Raw genomic sequence first — 18502 nt, 5'->3', positions numbered from 1 at the left:
TTGGTTATTTCAACCCTGACAAATCCCTGTATCTAAGTCTAAGTTTAAAAGGCCATGGTGAAAAAAGATGTGGAATCCAAGTTGGCAGCCAAGAAATGGCTGTGATGGTAGGCATAAATGGCAAAAATTTTAATAACAACAATTCAGGTGAATTTGTTGCTGAGTCCTAGTGAAACTTGGAGGAAGCAGTACAAATTCACCTGAATTGTCGTTTGCCATTTACCTACCATCACAGCCATTTCTTGGCCGCCAACTTGGATTTCACATCTTTTTTCACCACGGCTTTTTGGAGACCGCACCCTTTTTTACAGCTTGGCTGTTTTGGATTAGATATTAATAAACTTTGCATTATTAACATCATTGCAGTCATCTGCCACCTTTGATTTCACAACTTTTTCATCCAGGCTTTTGAAGGCCACACCTTTTTAATAAAACTTAGCGGTTTTGCATGGTATCATTAAGCCTGATACCATTATAGAGAAAAACTTTTGCAGGGGTAATTCTTTGATGGATAGCCAGCTAAATTGCATTTTAGAAAAATGAATTTAAGCTCATCCTTCAGTTATAAAAGTGATGACTTCAGGTGCTACATACAAGCTAATTGGCTACAGAGCTGTAGCCATGGGCACCAGCTAAGAAATAGAATACATGATAGTGAAAGCTCAAAACAGATACTTGTGTGCACAACAATTAAAGTCTAATTATGTTGTCATAGTATAATTCATATACAAACACTGCCTGTATTTATTCTATCTATGTTTTTGTGCTGGAACTACTAGTAAAACAAAAAACAGATCTCAGTCCCCAATACTGAATAGTATTGAAATAATTTATAGATTCATGGTCCATTTTTCCTCAGTATAGGGAATTAGTTGCTTCAATACTGACTAAAGACAGGGTTAGTATAAGTAGTATTAGAACATTATTTTTGCTGAGCAAAGAAAATATTGCTACTATTTTTTAGTGCATTGAAGGTTACTAACATGCATATAATACTTGGTTATCCCCTATCAGTGATCCAAGTTTGTGAAAAGATACTGAAAGGATACCTTTACAATATGTAAATATACGTAGTAGTTTGAAGGGTTATAACTTATCAATACCAAAGTTGTGCCTAACACATTTTCATAATGAATGGAGCTATTCATAGTCATAGAATTACATTATGCCACCCAAATTTGGGTACATTAAAGGTGGTTTTTCACAGTATTAATTTCATCAGATGATAGGATGAACGAAATGGAGAGATAGCTGAGAGAAGCTGCTAGGATAGTGGAGTATCCACTGAGAACACTTATGACAATTTCAGAATGTGTCCAGCCAAATGCTGCTGTGGACACAAGCTGTTCCAACAATGGTGTCAGGGCCTCAGATTATTACTACAAGGCTCCAGAACATGGACACAGAAAGCAGACCCAGCAAAGTGGCAGAAGGATAACAGTGGAAATCAGTATGATAAACTAACTGACTGTTTGTGACATAAAAGACTGATATTTGCGTAAAGAAGGGGCCTTTGCAATCTGGTCACACATATATTATAGCATAGAAACCGGCTTCTTACATTCATTATCCTCTATAGTCACAGTTGTTTGGTTAAGATAACCAACACTAACACCATTGGGTAGAGAATCAGGAATGATATTTAAATAAAATATCTCATCACTTTCAAATATGCTATCGTCAATGATTGTAATGTTAAATGGTTCTCTGGTCACTCCAGCAGGAAATGTAATGATATGTGGCGTAGAATGGTAATCAATATCTTCTTCTAAAACAATCTTGTTAATATAGAAGGTTTTGTTAAGGTACTAGACTCACCAGTAGCAGTACCCACAATGTCTCTAACTTGTACAGTTATATCAGTTGATGATGGATTACTCAGAACTAGTACAGGTTGTGTTGGCCCATCATCTTCATCAACATTGTATGTTGACTGTTCAAACTGTACAGTAATAGCTAAAAGCAGAATAAGATAGTACTGTAACAGTGAGTGTTATATTCGCTGCATTTTATTTGTTGCACTATTAAGCAGTGTATACTCTGTAAACCACTTACGATCATCATCCACTATAGTCACTATAGCTTGGCCACCATTAACATTATCAGGTGTTGAGGATGGGTTAATAGTGAGAGTAATGTTCTCATCATCTTCAAATATATCATCATCATTTATTGAAAAACTAAAAGACACACTGGTCACTCCAGCAGGAAACATAATGGTGGATGTTCCAGAAGAGTAGTCAGTGCTTCCTCCTGTACCAACAACATGATAATTTAATAACTTTAGGATGGAATGCTCACCACTACCAGTATCATCATCATCAGATAATACTAGTACAACAATATCAGTTGATGATGGATTACTAAGAACTAGTAAAAAGACTACTAGTCCATCACCTTCATCAAAAGTGTATGTTGACTGCTCAAACTGTACTGTAATAGCTGAAAGTAGAGTACAATAACACAGTTATACTTGCTATATTTTTATTCAGTACACCATCAATCAATGTGTCAAGACTCATGGTAGTGAGTCAAATGGTAAAGATACTACAAGCTATTATGCCACAGACTATAGTCACAAATAAACATGGCCATGACAGTGGTTACTAATGTGAAACAATGTAAGCTCTTAGCCCATATACAGTACACGCATACATACTTTTATAATATGAAAAACACTGTTTGTATGCCTGCTAAGTGACCAACTTAATGAGTGGCAAATCAGATTTAATGCTACATATGTGACCTAATTTGGGAAAACCGTCAATCTATGCACATCAATAGATTGTGAGATATGCAATTTCAACCCAGTATAGCTTGGAAGGTCAAAAGCTACGAGTTTGAAATTTTCACCATGAATGCACAAAACCATAGTGTTTATTTCACTTCAATCCATAGCAAGCTAGCTATTGAAATAACCATGATTTTGAGCAGCTTTTTTCATGACGGTATCTGTAACACAAGCACTTCACCATGGGATGGTGGGTGGGAATTTGGTATATGAACAGAAAATGGCCGAGTAGGTCATATTATGGTGTCTCCAGCCTTAATATTGGACTCCAAAGACCACCTGTGCCATTGAAAATTAAAGTAATGTACATAGAAATATCTGGGCAACTGTCCAATGTCTCTAGTCTTGTGTTTCAGCTGGCCAGTGGCATTGCAAGGTGCCAGAGCATTCCCAGTGGCTGGCACACGTCTCTAGAAATCCACTCATGAAAAGCAGCCTAAGTAAATCAGTGGCATGACTGTGGTGCAAATGTGTAGAGTATTGGTCTGGCTATCCATTCTTGGTGAAAAGTGAACTTCACTGGTGTGTGTGTAGATCGACGATTATCAAAAGTTTGGTCACATATACAGAATACCTAAGGTCACATATACAGAATACCTAAGGTCACATATACAGAACACCTAAGGTCACGTATTATACAGAATACCTAAGATTAAGGACAAAGTATTTATAAATACAAGCAAAGTGTAAGCATCCATATCACAAACTTAATTGGATTTGTCCTGTTGTTGTTTTTGCATTTTTGCTACCATGAAAATAATTGTACAGTAATAGCTGAAAGCGGAAAAAAATAAACTGTTACATTTGCTCACATTTCATTATCAAACAATGCATATGCTGTACACAAATCACTCACGGTCATCATCTACTATAGTCACTGTAGCTTGGCCACAACTAACACCATCAGGTGTTGAGGATGAGTTAATAGTGAGAGTGAAGTTCTCATCATCTTCTAATACATTGTCATTGTATATTGGAACAACAATGTTAGCATTAATTTCTCCTGCAGGAAATATTACATTGTATGGTCCAGAATCATAGTCGACACCTCCTGTAACATTAATATAATGTTTACTACCTTTCCAAGTGTGAAATTCTAACCAATAGCAGTATTATCTTGATTTAACACTCGCACGGTAATATCAGTTGATGATGGGTTACTGAGAACCAGTACAGGTTGTGCTGGTCCATCATCTTCATCAACAATGTATGTTGAGTGGTTGAAACTCACAGTACAGCCTATTAGTAGAGAATGAACAGTTTATACTTACAACATAAACTGTGTCACTATGTTTGGGATAATAGTTGCATAGAATAACTCACTATCATCATCTGTTATTGTAACTGCAACTTGATCAGGATCACCACCAATGATTCTATCAGGCAGGGAGGATGTATCAATAGTGAATATAAATGTTTCACTTGGTTCACATATACTATCATTATTTAGTGGAACATCCAACACAGTAGTAGTCATTCCAGCAGAAAATGTGACATTATATGGTCCAGAAATATAGTCATCACCTACTACTATAACTTATTAACATTACCACTCTTTAGTTAACACATACCAGCTGATCCATCATTGCTGAACACCTGCACAGTGATATCAGTTGATGATGGATGATTAAGGGAGATAATCAATTGTACTTGCCCATCATCTTCATCAACAGCAACTGTTGATTGGTTGAATCCTATAACTACAACTGAAAGGTAGAATATAGGATTATTTCAATTCAGTTCAGTAGTAAGGCCATCATTATTATATTGCTTATTTCCCATCACCCAATGGAACAAAAACTGATGCGGGTGGGAGGCGATTATTGATTATTAATTATACACTTGACTCTTGTTATTTCAGTCTCTGACTGCTCTACTAGAGTATCTCGATCTTGAAGGCTGCCAGGATTCATCCTGTTGAACAAGTGTGGAGGGACTTCCACCCTTCTGCTATGTTTATATGCACAGCTAATCAGCGGATAATGCAATTACCTTAATACTGTCTGCCACTGCAGCTACAATACATGCATCACTTACCTTTCCTCCTTTGTGTACAATGCATTACTTACTCCACTATAAAATACTACAAAGGTGTTGCTTCACGGGTAGCAAGGAAATGGATTTCTTTTATGGCTAGAATTGTCCGTATTTTCTATAGTAAGCAGTTTGATCGCAAAAGCACTTTTCATACCATTCATAGTCTGATACGCTGTAGCAATAGTGGAACATAGGTGGAAGCGAAGTAGAATGGCCACATCTCTTTTCAATAATAATTATTAGTAGTCAGGGTGCATGTTCAGTTACGTAATTAATTTTATAACAAGTCCGGGGCCATTCTTTCTTTGGTGCGATATATGTGCTGATTTACCAGTCATGAATCATGATCAAACAAGTGTAGGAAAATGTGAAATTTTGCAATTCAGTAGGGATCATAGAAATACTGGTGGTCGCCTATACACCTGCAGCAATACTATAGAGGACATTTAATCCCCACTTCATTGGATATACTATTGACAGGCTTTAGATCTAATGTAGGAATCAAATGTCCACTATGCTATAGCTGCAGGTGTGTAGGTGACTTCCCTTGTTTCATGGCTTACAATTTCAATGGTCCCTACTGAAGTCCAATTTTTTTCTTATACTTGCATCATAACTATGCCTTAACTAAAAGTAAACAAACCAGCATATTTGAAAATTATTAATTTAAAAATAAGAGGCACTTAAAAATGGAAAAAATAAGATACCCTAATAGAACAGTCAATCACTCTATTATTATTTATTAAATGCTTTCCCACTAGGGACCTGTGAGAAGGCTACAACCTGTGAATACAGGAAGTCAGAAACATGTAACTAAAACATTGAAGAATGCAGAAAAAACCCCAGACCCAGTAGTGACTTGATACCCCGCAACATGCAGTCTAGGCATGCGCCAGAGGAGCCACAGCACCTGGGATCTTTCTTCTTTGCATTGAACCTCTACTTAACCATTGGCTTCTCACCAGCAAGGGGTTTTATTAAATGCTATCCCACTAGGGACCTGTGAGAGGGTTAAAACCTGTGAATACAGGGAGTCAGAAACATGTAACTGAAACATTGAAAAATGCTCTAATATAGTAGTTGTCACTCTGTTAAAGTATTCGCTAAGTTTCAAATTGAAACATCATGTTGAAATAATAATAATTATTATGATACTTAGTATTATTGTGATATTTTCCATTAGTTTGAATGAGCTAACAAGATTTCTATGCTATTTAGAGATCCAAGGACGATGTGGGTGAGGTTACCTACAAACTTAATTACAGCAGCTTATTATAAATGATTCAGAAAATTTTCATGAACAAAGTAGGTAAAGAAAGAGTGAGAGAAAGTGGCAAACTGTGTGTGCTTGCATTGGGATTTCTACTTCAGTCGAGTTGATTGTTTCAGTACCACTGCACTGACATAACATTCATAACACTTTTATGTGACAAGTGTGAGTATCAGGCTATGCCGGGCTAGAATGACGCTTGTCTTGTCCAGAAAGTAAGGTAATTTTGTTCAAAAATTTGAAAATATCAGGCAGCCCAAGCTCATATTTTCGATTTTCAAAGATTTGTATGAAGATCATACCCTAGGGTAACTGCATACTAAAAATCATAAGAACCCATACAGCACAGGTGGAGTGGCAGTCGATTTTTCAGCAGCTGCCCAGGTGGTATACAAAGAAAACATTCACGAATTACATAAACTTTTAAAAATACACACTGCTACTTTCTCCCAAAGGGTATGTATGAACTTTCTACTTGATTTATAAGCTGCAGATGAGTGGTACTTTAGTCTCCACACTTCAAAGAGAATTGATGTAACCAGTGGAAGGCTCTACTTGCTTGTTATTCAAAGTGTCCGGAATTACACTATATAGCCGCATGTTGCATTTTACATGCTGTTAAATTTCGGCTCATGATTGCATCAAAACGAAATTTGTATTGCAGATGCACCATGAGATAAGCTTTAAAACGATTCCTAGAGTTTGTCTTAGCTCTTTGTGAGTGCAGTGTTAGATCGATTTTACTAAATAGTATCTGGAAATACCCTCATTTACCTTACTATAGAATTAAAAACAGCTCCATTTCAGTAAAAGGAACTCCTCAGCATGCTTCGAGAATAGGACTAAGAAACTTAATCCCACAATCAATCTCAAGATGTGTGACTATATAATGGCACAAAGGAATAACAAAGGACATCAAAGAAATGTGAGGATTTTTTTTGAATAGGTTAACATGATATGTGCACACCTAACTGTGCAATGTCTTGAGGTAACAAGATATATGCACTGCCTTAAAGTGTATATATCTCATTAACTTTCCTGAACTAGTGCAATATGAGTAGTGTTAGGTGGTAAATCAATATTTCAATATAATTATGGTACTAACATAAACCGAAACGTAATTAAAATGTCGCGATAATTGAAATACCGCGGTATACTGCATGGTATCTCCAGCGTGTGTGCGGTAAAATACGGATGAAGACACGCTTGGCAAGAACATTAACTTGAGAAGTGTTATCTGGAACTATTTTGGCCTAAAGCTCGATGAAATGGATACATAAGAAAGACTTAGAAGACAGACCTGTTTGAAGAACATGCAAATGAAGCGTTTCGGTGAAGAATGGAAACACCAGCAACTTATTTACGCGAACACCATTCTCATTTGTATATGGAAGCGTCTTCTTAGAGCGACAGCAATGTACGTCACAGTCATCAACCCTTTCGACCTCAAGCATTCAAGAAAAGGACCCCACCCAACTTACTCTAGCTGAATCAATCGACCGTGCATGGCAGTATCCGCCCAACTCATCTCAAGCACAAGAAATAAACAAGGAAGTTTGTCATTTCTTAACCATGGGTATGCATCCAATATCTACCGTTGAGGAAATAGGTTTTCGTAGTCTAATGTATAAACTTAATCCCAGGTATAATTGTCCTTCCAGAAAGCACTTTTCAAAGAAAGAGCTACCTCAGTTGTATACCCACGTGTGAGACACAAAGATCAAGCCACAGATAGATGGAGTTTCACACTTTTCTATCACAACTGACTTTTGGACAAGTGCATTGCATGATCCTTACCTGAGTTTGACTCTACATCATATTGATCATGGGTGGAATTTGAAATCAATCAAGCTAGGAACAACACCAATATTCCAAGATCATACAGGAATAAATATTTATGAGACACTTACCGATATTTTAGAAAACTGGAACTTACCTTTGGACAAGTTAACTTGTGTCACCACTGACAACGGATCAAACTTCATTGCAGCCTTCTCTGATCAAGATATATTGCGATTGTCATGCTTCTGTCATAGTCTGGACCTTGCTATCTCTAAGGGTCTGCAGATATACAGGGTGGAGATAGCTATTAAGAAATGTCGGGCACTTGTTGAAACTTTTAGCAGGAGCTGGAAGTGGAATCGTGACTTTAGAGAAAAGCAAGAATCTCTAGGGCTGCCTAAGCACAAGTTAATAGGAGATGTTGTCACTCGATGTGGGTCTACATATGTAATGATATCTCGCATCATTGAGCAGCAGCAAGCTATAAGTGCAGTACTTGCAGAGGATCACAAGAACTGGCACAAATTGCTGACAGATGAAGAATTCAGGGTTATAGAGGCACTCTCTTCAGTACTTGAACCCTTTTCCTACTTGACAGATGCCCTTTCTGCTGAGAAAACTGTTACGGTGTCAGCAATCCATCCAGTTATGAAACACATAGCTAATGTTCTGACAGCAGATAAAGACACAGATTCGAGGTTTATCAAAGAGATTAAGCAGAAGATAAACAATGATATAAGCAAGAGATATTATGATGACAGGATCCAGCAACTATTGGACAAAGCTGCCTTTCTTGAGACAGACTTCAATTCATGCTATATTCGTCTCTTACCCATTCTTTTACGTGTTATATTTGACATATAGCACTCGCAGCTGTGCTTTAACTCTTACATAAAGACACACAGTAGTGTGTTGTGCGGCCCAAGAAGCCGGTGCGCCACACCGTGAGTATATTTACAAGAAGAAAGAAAATGTGATTTTCACACCTTTGTAGCTCCATAATCCCTTATCTGATTGGAACTAGTTTCACTACAGAGGTGCCGCCACGCCACATACCAAATTTGAAGAAAATCTTCCTAGCCGTTTCTGAGATACGAGTGGCCAAAGTTTCATTTTAATTTCTTTGCCGTAGGGGGTTACGGGGGCTTTGATTTCTTTTTGCACACTTTGCAAAAATTGGTATAAAACACAAACTTGTAACTCCATTGTATCGATATTTGGCACCAGTAAAGAGCTTATAAAGGTACATTCATGTACCAAGTTTGCTATGAATCTGATAAATGTCTAAGGAGATATGAGCATTTATTCACGTAAAAAAAAGATGAAACTTTTGTCACAGCTACAGGGTAAACCGAGTAAAGGAATAACTTGAAAATTCGTGTGTAGATAGGTTGATCATCGTAGGAGTGCCTTTTGGTGGTTAGAACAGCAATAGACTTACAGCTACAAAGTTATAATGCAAAAACTGAGCAAGTGTAAAATTGCGGGATCGAGATACTCTAATAGAGCAGTCACCGGGGGACAAAAAAGTGCATAAAATTGTTGGAAAAAATGAACTGATCATGACCAGAGTTCGAACCAAGGACCTCCATACCTAACGCCTGCATCCTTAACCACTGAACCACTGCTATCTCGGCTGATCGCTTCACTTAGTTTCTACCTTAGAAATGAAAATTCTAGCTTAATAAGTAAAATTGATCTACCAATAGAAAATCTAGATTGTTCTAGAACATTCTATGTGTGTTCTATTAGATGATTTCAGCAAAAGCAAAAACGTGCACTCTATTAGAGCATTAGCACCATACTATTGTTGCAATACTTTGAGGCTCAATCTAGTAGCTATTTCATCAAATCAGAGCCATTTTCGTATCAATCAGTGGTATATTTGTAGCATTAACTTAGTTTCACCCCCAGGCGGTCTGCGAGCAGACTAGTATGACCGACTTGCGCCAATCATAATCATCATAATAAGTGCTATGCTAGCAAAATTATATCCCAGTAAAATGGTGCAGGATTTGGTTTTTGAAAATACAAAAAAGAAGTGAAATCCACTCAAAAACAGCCAAGCTGTAAAAAAAGAGTGCAATCTTCAAAAGCCTGGTTGAAAAAGTTGTGAAATCAAAGGTGGCGGCCAAAAAATGGCTGCAATGATGTTAATGCTAAAAAATCTTAATAATGGCTGTGTGCATTGTTAAAATTTATTAGCATTGACATCATTGCAGACATTTCTTGGCCGCCACCTTTAATTTCACACCTTTTTTCACCCAGGATTTTGAGGGCTGCACACTTTTTTTACAGCTTGGCTGTTATTGAGTGGATATATATACCACAGTTACCACCTCAGCATGGGTGTTTGAAGGAGATCTTGCCTGAGCAATATCATAGGAATGTGGTTTGCTCATGGCTTTGATGCCAACCACTTCAAAGATATGATACACTTTGAATAGTTATATTGAGCGACATGGAGCATTAAAGTGTGAGTTTTGCTGTTCAGGTTAAGCTAGGCTCAATGTAGTTGCACCAGTTGATAGTTATTAAATGATGAATGATCAGCAAAATAAACATTTTGGCAATGCATGGATGTGTATTTCTACCCACCACAAGTCAGCCACTGAGTAGACCACAGAACAACACAAAGAGGACAACTAGATTTTAAAAGGTGACCACTTAAAGCATTAACTTACTTACTGTCCCAATAGCAAAGTTAATAGGCTTAATGTAGTACAAAATGATAAAATTAAAAATCTAAATCGCACAATTGCAATTTTTCTGGTGTTTTGGGTAAAGCATAATGATGTATGATTCTGAAGATGCACCATTAACCACTATAGATTATAATATGCTGATGTATAAAAGAACAGGGTGAGTGCTCTGTAGCTCTCTAACTTTTCAGGCTGGTGAGTATGCCTAGAGTGATGTATATATAATATATAATTATATATCACTTATACCACGACTGTGTCAGGTTTTGCTGATGTATAAACCTACAGGGCTTTCAGGTGTATAGTGCATATATCAGCAAAATCCCTCACATCTGTGGTATAAATATTACATACATGATACCCAAGTTTTGATACCTCCCAGACCAAGACTTATTTAATAGTTATACCATGGCCATAAGGCATTTGCCTGATATATATGCCCAAGCCCGAGGGCATATATATCAGGCAAATCCCGAGTGGCCATGGTATAAGTAATATATACCACTCTGGAATATTCACTTAATAGGTGAAGGAAGACAAACCTGCATTCACCACATTACTTTTATACAGAGGTTTGCAAAAATCAATTGTGGACACAAAAAAGAAATGATTGTGGGTTTCACTGGTTGTAGTGATACCACTTTAAACCAAATAACCACTTTGTGGATGAATAAAGTTACCTAAGGTGCTAAAATAAACACTTAGACATATAGGTTGTGAATGTTTGAGGCATCCTTTCATGCAGTTGAAATGTACTCTGTAGAAAAACAATCCCCACATTGCAAAAATGGTTATTTAGTGATGCTTAGTAACTAAACTATGCAATGCTGACTCACTCAATTCTTTTTACTTCACAACAATGCCCCTAACTATATCAACATGTTTAACTCAAACCCACAATGCAAAACTTTAAGCAGCTCTAATTCAAACCCACAATGCAAAACGTTAAGCATCTCTATATAAATAATCAAAGGGAACTGATGCTTTGTAGCTGTCTCAGCATCAAAGGCAGTTGTGGTCAGGGCTATATCATGATATCGCCCTAACCATAGGGCAATATCTAGAAATCGCCCTGTGGTCAGGGCAATATGTGATATATAACCCTGTGGTTTCCTTTGATCTGAGGTGTCAAAGTGGTATATCTGTAGTATACAGCACAGTGGTACCCTCTTACCCAGGAGGCCTGGTTCACATCACTGCCCATATCTCAGAAATGTCCATTACTAAATATTCATCAAATTGAACAAGCAGATGTGTTTATGAGTTTGTGCTATTCAGTTTGGTAGGTGGTACAGAGCAAAGCTATTGCAGAACATCAATTGTCACTCTCCTGAGATATAAACATGTACCTTCACCTTGCAATCAAGTGGTAATTTTTATTAGTAGTACTTCCCTTGCACTTTGCTCAATAACATCAATGCAAAATAGGCTCATCTGGCTAAATTAGGCCTAACTTCTGAGACGTACACATTATCACACATTTGTACTGAGAACCATCAGTTATAAGATAGGACTTAATTTATGCTAAAGAGGTGTAGCCAACCGTATGGTATAGATATTTTATTATGTGAGAAGGTATCTGGTTTGAATACACATGAAAATTTTTAATGCTTTTTTGTCCAGTAGATTGTTTAAATTTTATACCACTTTAAGAAATTTTGTCAACTTGCCAGTGCTTTAATCACACTGTGTAACTACATAGAATCAAACATACTTTTACAACCATCAAATATGAAGCAAATTTCATAAGGCATGCAAAAGTTATTTTCAGCCTACAAACAAATAAAATTCACTTAAATGCACCAAAACTATAAGATGAACTTTCAAGATCAATTTAGCTCAATTTTTTTTATGGAAGGCATCTAAACCCAAAGGAATTTCCATCCTCAGCAAAAGTGGTCTTTCCTTTTGGGCATGACTATGTTAAGGAAATATACATGTTCTGTTCTTGAGGCACACATTTTTGTTGTTCAATTTCTAGCCTAATTTGCACATCTGATTAAAACCTATTGCTTTGATGTAACAATGTAATTATGTTACAGAAAAATTTTAAAGTTAACAGACAAGAGTAAGAAAAATTGTGACCGGATCTGCAAAAAGAGGTCTTATAGCCTTTCCAATTACATCTACTTGGCAATCCATAACTTGACCTGTGTGTATGGTATCACCCTGAAATTAGGTCACCCTATGCTCCTAACACAGCACTATTCCAGAATGTAATTGCAAAATAATGGGTTAAATACATGAAGAGTTATGACTCATCAAACCTGAAACTTTGGAAAGGCTATAAGGCCCCTTTTCGCAGATCTAGTCACAGTTACAATTAATTAAAGTGCTAAAACAAGGTAGGTTAAGACCTACCACAAACATTTAATCAATGTAGTATACAACCTGTTAATTATTTGGGTCGAATAGGCATTAAACTTGCATATCAGGTGATGAGTTATCTCTCTTGTTTCAGCACTAATGATATTTACTAGCTTATAAAATCAGTCAATCCTTAAATTTATATATGTATCAACTAGACTCTTACTTTCATTATCCTCTATTGTCACAGTTGTTTGGTTAGGGTAGCCAACACTAACACCATTGGGTAGTGAATCAGTTGTGATATTCAAATAAAACATCTCATCACTTTCAAATATCCTATCATCAATGATTGTGACATCAAAGGGTATTCTGGTCACTCCAGTAGCAAATGTAATGATATACGGTGTAGTATGGTAATCAATATCTAAAACAATCTCAATAAATATTTTTAATGTTATACTTGACTAACCAGTAGCAGTACCAACATAATTATTAACGTATACACTAAAATCAGTTGATGATGGATTACTGAGAACTAGTACAGGTTGTGCTGGTCCATCATTTTCATCAACATTGTATGTTGACTGTTCAAACCGTACAGTAATAGCTGAGAGCAAAACAAAATACTAATTTAAGTTAACTCATGAGTGATGCATGTACGCACATAAACCACTTACGATCATTATCCACTATAGTAACTGTAGCTGGACCACCACTAACACCATCAGGTGTTGAGGATGGGTCAATAGTGAGAGTGAAGTTCTTATCATCTTCCAATATGTTATCATTGTGTATTGGAACATCCAGATAAACACTGATTTCTCCAGCAGGAAATATTACAATGTATGGTCCTGAATCATAGTCAACACCTCCTCCTGTATTATCCACAAAATAAGTATTTACTATTTATTATAAGTAAGGATGCATACCAATTGCAGTATTATCTTCATTCAACACTTGTACACTAATACTGGTTGATGATGGGTTACTGAGAACTACTACAGGTTGTGCTGATCCATCATCTTCACCAACAATGTATGTTGAGTGATCGAAACTCACAATGCACCCTATTAGTAAAGAATGAACATATCATATTCCCTATACAACCACTCACTATCATCATCCATTATAGTAACTGTAGCTTGACTAGGATCACTACGAATAAGTTTATAAGGTAGTGAGAATGTATCAATGGTGAGTATGAAGGTTTCATTGGATTCACATATACTATCATCATTTATTGGAACATCCAATACGGTAGTAGTCATTCCAGTAGAAAATGTGACATTGTACGGTCCAGAGAAATAATCATCAGCTTCTCCTATAATATATTAATATTGCTACTCTACTGTATGTTAGTCAACACATACTAGCTGATCCATCACTGCTGAGAACTTGTACAGTCATATCAGTTGATGGTGGGTAGTTAAGGAATAGTAGCAGTTGTACTTGTCCGTAATTTTCATCAATGACGTATGCCAATTGTTCAAACTGTACAGCAATAGCTAAAAACAGAGTGCAATTATACTGGTATTTACATCACTACTCTGTCTAGTTATGTATTCCACAATAAGGCAGTACTGTATAGTAGAGATCATGAAGAATGGTCAATAAACTAAATTCATGCATATTTCCTTCATGAAAGCTAGGCAATATTGGTTAGGCATAATCAAGCCCAAACATTCAGAGCAACCTGAAATGCTTTCAATGAGTTTCTATAAGATTAACAGAGTTTTCTATTAACTGAGTTACTTACTGTTGTCCTTAGACAAGCACAACTCAATAATGGCTAACATTACAACTGTCACGAGTTTTATTTCTTTGCTATTCGAGTCAGAGATGTACCTTGTTGTCAACCACAGCAGGTACAATTCTCGTCCTCTTTTGTGACTTATTTCATTCTCCACTACGCGTAGGTGTTGATTTACAGATAGTAAATAAATGACTTCTTGTGCTTACTATCATGTTTAGATTCATAATTTCCGTAGTGACTGGATTGATTGCATTGTATTGTTCTTTGGCTGTAACTCATTGTAATGGACAGAACATGGCTGAAAATGAAGCAAAATGATGCCTACTTTGCCTTTCAATAATTGATAGTTTAGGAGTGTATTTATGCAAATTGATTAAATGATATATCTGGTATCATTGTTTCCTTGACATGATATAGTATGCACAAGTTCAACAGTCATAAACAAAAAAGTAAACAAACACATATAAGGAATTTAAATTCAAGTAGGGATCATAGAAATATGTGGTGATGAAACAAGGGAGGTTGCCTACATCTGCAGCTTTACTAGTGGACAATTAATCCCTATTTCATGGCTATATTATTTTTTTATGTGCACTAGTATAGCTGCAGGTGTAGGAGATCTCTCTTGTTCAATGCTTTTGTTTGTTTTCTATTGAAAAAATATTCCTAATTGTATTTGTGTATATACTATCTACACAAAAACAGCCAAGCTGAAGGATGCGGCCTTCAAAAAGCCTAGGTGAAAAGAGTTGTGAAATCAAACATGGTAGCCATGAAATGGTTGCAATAATAAGGATGAGAAGATGCAGATGAGAATACATTTTATTAATGGCCTTTATGCATTAATAAAGTTATTACATGCCACCTTGTGATTTCACAACTTTTTTCACCCAGACTTTTTGAAGGCCACACCATTTTATATAACTTGGCTGTTTTTGTGTGGATATCACTTCTTTTTGTAGTTTCAATATATATACTAAAAGCCAACCATAAACTGGCTTTGAGATTTGTTTTTACACAAATCATTGTTCTTTTTGTCTACAGATGCAATGAAGATGACATGACAAACTAGTGCTCTACCAATGTGGAAAAATAGCTACCTACTGATGCGATACTAAAGCTAATTTACAGTATACTGATATAATTTTGTGCTTGCTTGCTTATGGCTATATAAAGTTGTAATATATATGTGGCGCACTTTGTAGTTTCTTGGCCACATGCCTCACTACCATAAGTCTTGATGTAGTGTCTGTATTTATTTGCAATAGTGTTTTACAACAAAGCAAATTCAGGTATACTATTTGTCTATTAAGATTTTGCAGTATTCTATTAGAGTATCTTGATTTTTCATGCAAAATGTGATAAGTTGCTCAATTTTTATAAAGCAAATCCTGCACCTTTTATGCTAGAATACAATTTGTAGCCTGTTGTCACAAGTTTTATTAGCATAGCGCTTATGATGATGATGATTGGCATGAATAGGTCTTCCCACTGATCTGTACCAAAATGGCTATAATATTGGTGTTGATTCGATGGAATACTAGAGAAGTTTTAACAGTGTTATATTACAGAGTTTATTTGATTACTTTATAATGCTCTAACAGAGCGCACATTTTTTTTTAGGATTTCTGATAAAACACACATAGAATGTTGTAGAACAATCTAGATTTTCCATTGATAGATCTATGAAATCATGACTACTGAGTAGATTTTAGCTAGAATTTTCATTTACAAAGTAAAAATTAAGTGAGGTGATCAGCAATGATAACAGAAGCTCAGTGGTTAAGGATTTGGGTGCTCAGTATGGAGGTCCCTGGTTCGAATGCCGATAAGTTAGTTAGACATTTTCATGCACCTTTTTACCCTGCGGTGATTGTTCTATTAGAGTATTTCAACTCCGCGATTTACAGTTGTTTGGTTTTGCCTTGTACCTCTAAAGCTGTCATTCAATTTCTTTTAAACCACAAAAGGATTGAGCTATGATGGTTAACCTATACACATACTGATTTATAGGTTATTGCCATAAGCGGTTTACCCTGTAGGCATGACAACAAGTCAGCCTTTTCTAACGCAAGTAATCGTCCATAGCTCTATGACTGTTAATCAGATTTGCACTAAACGTAGTATGTGATTATGCCACAATACTTTCTTAAAGTGTACCAAAGCTCAAGACAATCCAGCTAGACATCTGCATTTTATAATGGTTTTTGTAATGTGTGTGAAAAGAATAATCTAAGTTCCTTGATCTCCCTAATGAAGAAAAAAATGAAGATACTAAGCTGGATTTTGAAGGCTTATATTTCACGATTGCATTAGGCAATCTTGCTCAAATTTGGTATGTGGGATGCTGAAGGTGGAGGGCATTTGCAGTATAAAAAAGATTCCAATTTGAGAAGGGAGCATGGAGCTACGTATGAGTGAAAAATCACGTTTTGTTCTTCCTGTAAATATACTCATGGTGTGGCGTGCTGGCTTTCTTGTCCGCATGATACACTACTGCGTGTCTTGATACACAAACCACTTACGATCATCATCCACTATAGTTACTGTAACTTGACCACCACTAACACCATCAGGTGTTGAGGATGAGTTAATAGTAACAGTGAAGTTCTCATCATCTTCTATCATGTTATCATTGTAAATTGGAACAATAATTGTGGCACTAGTTTCTCCAGCAGAAATTGTCACAGTGTATGGTCCAGAACCATAATCAATACCTCCTGCAACATCAACATGTTAAGTATTTACCAACTTTTCATATGTGGAATGCTTACCAATAGCACTATTATCTTCGTTTGACACTTGTACAGTAATATCAGTTGATGATGGATTACTGAGAACTAGTACAGGTTGTGCTGATCCATCATCTTCATCAACAATGTATGTTGAGTGATTGAAACCCACAGTGCAGCCTATTAGTAGAGAATCAAAAGTTCATACTCACTGTGTTTAGTGTAAAAGTTGCATACAACCATACAACTCACTATCATCATCCATTATAGTAACTGTAGCTTGTCCAGGATCACCACCAATGACTCTGTCAGGTAGTGAGAATGTATCAATGGTGAGTATGAATGTTTCACTGGGTTCGCATATACTATCATTATTTATTGGAACATCCAATACAGTAGTAGCCATTCCAGCAGAAAATGTGACATTGTATGGTCCAGAGATATAATCATATCTTCCTCCTATAACATAGTAACATTAATTGCCACTTCTGTGTTTCATTTATATCATACTAGCTGATCCATCATCACTTAACACCTGTACAGTAACATCAGTTGATGGAGAGTGGTTGAGGGATAGTAATATTTGTACTTGTCCATCATCTTCATCAACAATGGTTGCTGACTGGTTAAATATTACATCTAAAACTAAAATTAGAACAAGGTTATAAAGTGCTGGCAGATAAAAGTAAAATATGTAATTCCGATTATTTAGAAATTCTAGTCAAAACTACACAGATTACTTGCAGTACCTTTTCAATCAGGCAATAAATACTACTGTATGTAACACAGTAAATCAAAGGTGCCACCTTGGCTACATTGCAAATGTAGCCTGGGTAGTCACTTGCCTGGGCTACATTCAGGTGTAGTCTGGCTGTGACATTTATGTAATAGTTGTATCATGGGCCCGAGTGATTTGCCTGATATGTACACCTACGCTCTCGGGCCTGACGGCCCTTGAGCTTGGGTGTACATATCCATCTTGTGAAATTCGATTATGGCACAGCAGCAACTAAATGTTGTGACTACGTTTTTTAAATTAAGCAGTATTTTAAAGCTGCTGCATCATTTTATAGATTGTTTACAACATTTACTAGGGTTAAGCTTCACTGTAGAGTGTTTATCTTG

The 18502-nt window shown here is 36.4% G+C and overlaps 1 protein-coding gene across 1 annotated transcript in view; it reads right to left on the bottom strand.

Annotated features, from left to right (window-relative positions):
* Positions 1–18502, bottom strand: part of LOC136255131 (uncharacterized) — a 162657-nt gene that overhangs the window by 10192 nt on the left and 133963 nt on the right. Inside the window, exons 39-56 of the mRNA XM_066047851.1 lie at positions 17888–18022; positions 17630–17836; positions 17420–17557; positions 17171–17365; positions 14263–14397; positions 14007–14213; positions 13822–13959; positions 13570–13767; positions 13362–13499; positions 13116–13316; positions 4363–4497; positions 4115–4321; positions 3893–4030; positions 3648–3842; positions 2302–2442; positions 2056–2253; positions 1819–1956; positions 1562–1768 (exon numbers count right to left, since the gene is read on the bottom strand). Coding sequence (XP_065903923.1) covers positions 1562–1768; positions 1819–1956; positions 2056–2253; positions 2302–2442; positions 3648–3842; positions 3893–4030; positions 4115–4321; positions 4363–4497; positions 13116–13316; positions 13362–13499; positions 13570–13767; positions 13822–13959; positions 14007–14213; positions 14263–14397; positions 17171–17365; positions 17420–17557; positions 17630–17836; positions 17888–18022 — 3051 coding nt within the window. The remainder of the gene's footprint in view (positions 1–1561; positions 1769–1818; positions 1957–2055; positions 2254–2301; positions 2443–3647; positions 3843–3892; positions 4031–4114; positions 4322–4362; positions 4498–13115; positions 13317–13361; positions 13500–13569; positions 13768–13821; positions 13960–14006; positions 14214–14262; positions 14398–17170; positions 17366–17419; positions 17558–17629; positions 17837–17887; positions 18023–18502) is intronic.

Source organism: Dysidea avara, chromosome 5 (assembly GCF_963678975.1).
Source record: "Dysidea avara chromosome 5, odDysAvar1.4, whole genome shotgun sequence".
NCBI classification, from domain to species: domain Eukaryota; kingdom Metazoa; phylum Porifera; class Demospongiae; order Dictyoceratida; family Dysideidae; genus Dysidea; species Dysidea avara.
The sequence above is the reverse complement of the archived record's forward strand: the minus strand, read 5'-3'. Positions and strand labels throughout refer to the sequence as shown.